The sequence below is a fragment of the Trypanosoma cruzi genome, genomic scaffold (genome assembly GCF_000209065.1).
Source record: "Trypanosoma cruzi strain CL Brener 1047053516831 genomic scaffold, whole genome shotgun sequence".
NCBI classification, from domain to species: Eukaryota; Euglenozoa; class Kinetoplastea; order Trypanosomatida; family Trypanosomatidae; genus Trypanosoma; species Trypanosoma cruzi.
In genome coordinates, this window is record NW_001849158.1 from 19,834 (window position 1) to 24,815 (window position 4,982).

Sequence of the window (4,982 nt, forward strand, 5' to 3'; positions counted from 1 at the left end):
CAGCTCGCGTCTCATTGGGGTGGAAGGGAACATCCATGACGATCGTCTCGGCCTAAATGACAAGGACTGTCAAAGGATTTTAACGTCGGTGAATTACATTGTGCACATGGCCGCCACGGTCAACTTTGATGATCGCCTCACTGTTGCTGTGGACACAAACACTTTGGGTGCCCTGCGTGTTCTTGCGATTGCCAAGGAATGTCGAAAGCTGGAGGCCATGGTTCACGTTTCTACCTGCTATGTGAACTATAATCTTCGAGGGAGCACAGTGGAGGAGCGTCTGTATCCGCTGCCGTTTGATCCAGAGGCTATGTGTAAACATATTCTTGCCCTGAATGAGAATGAGGTGGATGATGTATCTTCACGGCTGTTAAAAAGGTACGGCTTCCCCAACACGTATACTTTTACTAAATCTATGGGGGAGCAGCTGGTGTATGCGAGAAGAGGCAATTGTCCCGTGTCGATTGTTCGCCCATCCATTGTGGGCTGTAGCTACAAGGAACCGTTCCCAGGCTGGGTGGACGCCCTCACGGCTGCGGGCGGTCTCTTGTTGACGGTGGGGATGGGTGTGGTGCGTGACGTATGCGGCCGCGCGGATGCCGTTTCCGATATTGTTCCCGTGGACTTTGTGGTCAATACGATCATCAAGGTCCTTTTCAAGACCCAGTACCACTACAAGGGCCAGGAAGTGAAGGTGACGAACACGGAGCAGCCACAACGACGGCATGTGGGCGGGGCGCTTCTCAACGCCTTGGCAAAGGCAGAGCTGCCAAAAAAGAATGGCGCAGGCGGCGTGGAGGGCGTTGCCCCATTGGCAGTCATTGCGACCCAACAAAGGCAACAGCAAGAACAACAACAACAACAACAACAACAACAACAACAACAAACTCAATCCCAGCCGCAGCGGGAACAGGATGGGACGGTTTCGGTTCCCGCAACATGCCTGACCCCATCGGAGGCACCGGGGGCTTCTCTTCCGTTTGTTTATCACGCCGCGACTTCTTCGTCGCTAAACTGCGTGACATGGAGGCGTCTTCGCGATGCCACACGGCTTTATTGGAATGGGAAGAAAAAACACCCCAAGGCGTTGTCTCCCATGACGGGGGAGATTATTGAGTCCAACATTAAGTACATGGTGCGCTTCATTCTGTTCCGTGAACTGCCGTATTACGTGCTTCGTTTCGTGGCAAATCTTCCAAACCCCATTGGATCAGAAGAAAAACAAAAGCTCGTTGAGAGACTTGGACGGGCTGTGTTTCGCTCAAAGGATCTCAACCGCCAGTTCCGTGCCTTTGTCCTACATGAGTGGGTTTTTGCCACAGCACACACAGAATTGCTGGATGATGGTCTGAACGAGCGCTCTCGCTCTGCCTTTTACTTTGATACGTACATGATCAACTGGTGGTTTTACGCCCAGGTGTACGCACATGGCCTTCTCAAATACATTGTCAGGGACGTGGGTGGTTTTGAGTTTCCGGAGCAGCCAAGCATCCCAACCGAAGTTTTCAAGAGGGCTTCCTCACTGTAGAAATGTTTGCGTTTTCAATTCTTTTTAGCCTATTTCTTTGGTTTGGACGCATGCATGGATATTTTTCACACTGCTGTTTGTCTATCGCATGGTTTTTTTCTGTGTCATGCCGCTCGGCCTCTCCCATACCCCGCTTATCAGCATTCACCTGCGCCAACCGATATATAAATATATATATATATTTAAAAATTAATAAGGGGTTTAAACAATGAACGTGTCTTGTAGCAAAATTGCCACGTTTTCATCATCTTTTTTTGCATGTGCGTCTACCGTCCAGTGATCCTCACTGACGCGGAGGGAGGTGAGTGCGCGTGCCATCGGCTTCTCCATTAGGAAACCCATAAAGAGCATCCGCGCAAAAAACAAAACAAAACGAGACAACAAAAACAACAACAAAAAAGAAAAGGAAAACGAAAATCTGGAAGAAGAAACAACCAGTCTGCGCCCATTACTTTTTGTATGCTTTTTTGTGTGTAAAAAAAAAAAAAAAAAAAATTCTGGGAGGAAGAATGTGCGGCCAGAGACGGGGAGGGGGCGAGTAAACGATGGCGTGCGTGTTTTGTTGGTGGACCCCTTTCGCTGCGGTTTTTCTGGCTGCCTGGTTTCTAATTCGTGTGATGATACCGCTCTGCAAGGCGACGGGTGAAAAGAAAAAAAAATTATTACTATTTTTTTTTGTTCCGTTTCTCTCTTACTTTCACCCATCCACTTAAAAAACTCCCATGCGACGGCTGCTGTTGCCTTCCGGGCGGTTGCGGGGACGTCAACGGCTCTCGACTCCCCGCATCGGAGGGGATGCGTTGGCTGCGATCGACCGAACCGCGGGCTTCTCGTGTTGACCGTTTTTTATTTTTATTTTTATTTATTTTTTCTCTTTTCCCTTTTGTCGGAGCTGAGTAGGTGAAAGTTCCATTAAGTCGCATGTTAGTTTTCATTTCCGGCCGCCCAACCCGGTGCGCAGACGGATTTCAGTAAAAGGGATTGTGTTGTCGTTGGCGATTCCGCGATGCGAACGGTGTGACTGCAGAGATTTGCTGCAAAGCGTACGTGAGAGAAAAAAAGAAAAAATGGTTTCTGCGAAAAAAAAAAAATTGCTGGGGGTGGGGTTCGAACCCACGAAGCTTACGCATGAGAACTTAAGTCTCACCCCTTTGACCAACTCGGGAACCCCAGCAACGTCGGAAAACATCGAGAGAGAAGGCAGAATTCCTCTAAAAAATATAATAAAAAATTGCTCCCACCTGGACTCGAACCAGGGTTATCGGATTCAGAGTCCGAGGTGATAACCGCTACACTATGGGAGCTACGTCGACAAGCAGAAAAAAGAATGAAAGGCTGCTTGAATTTTTTCTATACACAAAAAGCGGCATCTTTCCCGCACGTGAGCATCAAGGCTCTCATAGCTCAGTCGGTTAGAGCGTGGGTCTAATAAGCCCAAGGTCACAGGTTCGACCCCTGTTGGGAGCACTTTTTTGTCCAAATTTCTGCGTGCAATTTTCACCTTCCAGCATGCGGTTTTCAGCATCACAAAAGTGATGGACGGAACCGACGCCGCACAGCAGTAATAATAGCATTGTGCAATTGCTGCACTATTCCTCTCTTCGCTCTTGAAAAACGGGCAATGAGTGTGTTTGTTTTCTTGTGTCTGCGGTGTGTGGCTTAACGGACAGTTGTGTGCTGGAGGATTGAACTTATGCGAGCCTGCGTTGTGGCGAGGTCGTCTGGAGGGAGGAGACGAGTCCCAGCATCGCATGCACCCACGTGCGTCTTTTGGTGCGGGCAGGGCGTTGGGAAGTCGCTGTGACCCAATGGGTGCGGGGGTGTCCGTGACTGCTGTGCTGAGGGCGGGGACGAGCGCGCTCGCTGCGGCGTTCCACGCAGACGGGACTCTCCTGTGTTTTACTATTATTCATTTTAGCTGCGGGGGAATGGCCGGGCCCTACGAGTGGGCGGCAAAACTGCCCAGCCGTGTCCTTTTTGTTCAGCTTGTTGGTGCGGAGGTCGCGCGCAGGGTGAGTTGTGGAGGCTCGCCCGACGCGATCCTCCCCGCCCCACGCGGGAGGCGAGCGAAAGGCGCACTCGGCACCTTCTTTTCGTCAGCCATGAATGATCGTGGGAGTGGGGAGTCACGCTGGACTCGCCGTGGGCCACGGAATGCATCCGTCGCGGCAATGGCAACAACATGGCGAGGGTGCGAGGTGTTTGTGTTTTTTTTTTTTTTGATCTTGTGCTGGAGGAAATTAAGTCGCAGACTTTTCTTTGCTTTTCTCTCCTGTGCCCTTTTCTCACTCCGTGTGCGTGCCACTGCGTAGATGGGGTGTTGGTACTTTTCAGGGCCTGTGAGAAGAATGTTATCGAGAGGGCTGGCTGCCCAATTTAATATATGTCCTGGTAGAAGGACGAAATTATTTCTCTGTGATCCTTTTCCTACCTAATGGTCCTTTGGAAGGTCCCGAAGGAAGGAGTTGAGGAACCGATAGCGGCAGAACGAATTTTATTTTTATTTTTATTTTTGCCATCCACCCTCTTTGATTTGGACCCTGCGGCGGGGTGTTGTGGCTGGAGGAGCCCAAAGCCCTCCATTTCGTAGGTAATAAATATCTCCAACCCGAATACACTGCACCGTGGCACGAGAGTGCCTGTCAGAATACAAAAATATATTTGGGAAAAACATTGAGGATGTGGCGGGGCCGCTGCCTTTTCATGACCCTCTTCTTTGCCGTCCTATTTTATTTTTACGGATCAGTTGAGGATCTGGCCAGCAGCCCCGGCGAACATTTTTCCGTGCCTCGGCGTTATTTGCTCTGTTTATTTTGTTGTTGTCTGTGTGTGCGTTGCGGTAATATGTGGTGCTGCACCTTTCTCCCTCTTGTGACCGCAGCGTCTCTTTGCCTCTTTGCCTCTCTGCTCTTCTCTTCTCCTCTTCCTTCTGTTTCTCCTGCGGACAAGGACTCTTCTACCACTACTAATACCACTGCTGCCCGCGCCTCCGGAACAGACACATTGTCCCCAAGCCATGCGCCAGCCACGCCGCACCGCGCTGCTGCTGCCGCCGTGGCTCATGATGGTGGTGTGTTGCGTTGGTGTTTGCGTTGCCGCCGATCCCGCCGTGAAGCACCGCTGTGGGTTTGACGCGATGATGAAGAAATACGGCCGGCTGCCGACTGCGGTGGTGCGTGAGGTGCCGCGCCGGGGACAGGGCGCCATGCAGGCGTACACCGCCGCCGGCGAGGATGGGGACGATGGCTGGGCTCCGATCCGCATCAAGGTGTCCGCGGAGGACATGTTTGACCCGTTGAGGCACTGCACTGCGGCGGGGGATCTGCGCATTGACCACGGTGGCCGCGCAATAACATGCGAGGCGGACGACGTGTTGACGGAGGAGAGGAGGAGCATTGTTTTGAGGCAAATTCTCCCCGCCGCAATTCAACTGCACTCGGAGCGTCTCTCCGTG

General features: G+C 51.5%; 3 protein-coding genes and 3 non-coding genes across 6 annotated transcripts, besides 10 other annotated features; 4 read left to right on the plus strand and 2 right to left on the minus strand.

Annotated features, from left to right (window-relative positions):
- Tc00.1047053510721.10 (hypothetical protein, conserved) lies at positions 1–1,528 on the plus strand (the record flags this gene model as incomplete). The annotated part of the gene is made up of 1 exon (XM_798861.1): positions 1–1,528. A coding segment is annotated over one exon (1,528 nt), but the record flags the coding sequence as incomplete, so codon positions are not given.
- Positions 1–4,982: a sequence feature (heterozygous, Esmeraldo-like haplotype).
- Positions 830–886: a microsatellite.
- Positions 1,689–1,724: a sequence feature (AT_rich).
- Positions 1,887–1,945: a sequence feature (A-rich).
- Positions 2,004–2,023: a microsatellite.
- Positions 2,372–2,392: a microsatellite.
- Positions 2,621–2,702, minus strand: Tc00.1047053510721.13. Its single transcript has one exon. It is a non-coding gene; the product is annotated as a tRNA-Leu (tRNA).
- Positions 2,741–2,761: a sequence feature (AT_rich).
- Positions 2,761–2,832, minus strand: Tc00.1047053510721.16. The gene has a single exon. It is a non-coding gene; the product is annotated as a tRNA-Gln (tRNA).
- On the plus strand, positions 2,922–2,995 carry Tc00.1047053510721.19. Its single transcript has one exon. It is a non-coding gene; the product is annotated as a tRNA-Ile (tRNA).
- On the plus strand, positions 3,280–3,840 carry Tc00.1047053510721.21 (uncharacterized protein; the record flags this gene model as incomplete). The annotated part of the gene is made up of 1 exon (XM_798863.1): positions 3,280–3,840. The coding sequence occupies one exon, from the start codon at positions 3,280–3,282 to the stop codon at positions 3,838–3,840; it is 561 nt and encodes a 186-aa protein (XP_803956.1).
- Positions 3,862–4,125: a mobile genetic element.
- Positions 4,021–4,042: a microsatellite.
- Positions 4,421–4,468: a sequence feature (CT-rich).
- Tc00.1047053510721.31 (surface protease GP63, putative) lies at positions 4,545–4,982 on the plus strand (the record flags this gene model as incomplete). Its single annotated transcript, XM_798862.1, has 1 exon — positions 4,545–4,982. A coding segment is annotated over one exon (438 nt), but the record flags the coding sequence as incomplete, so codon positions are not given.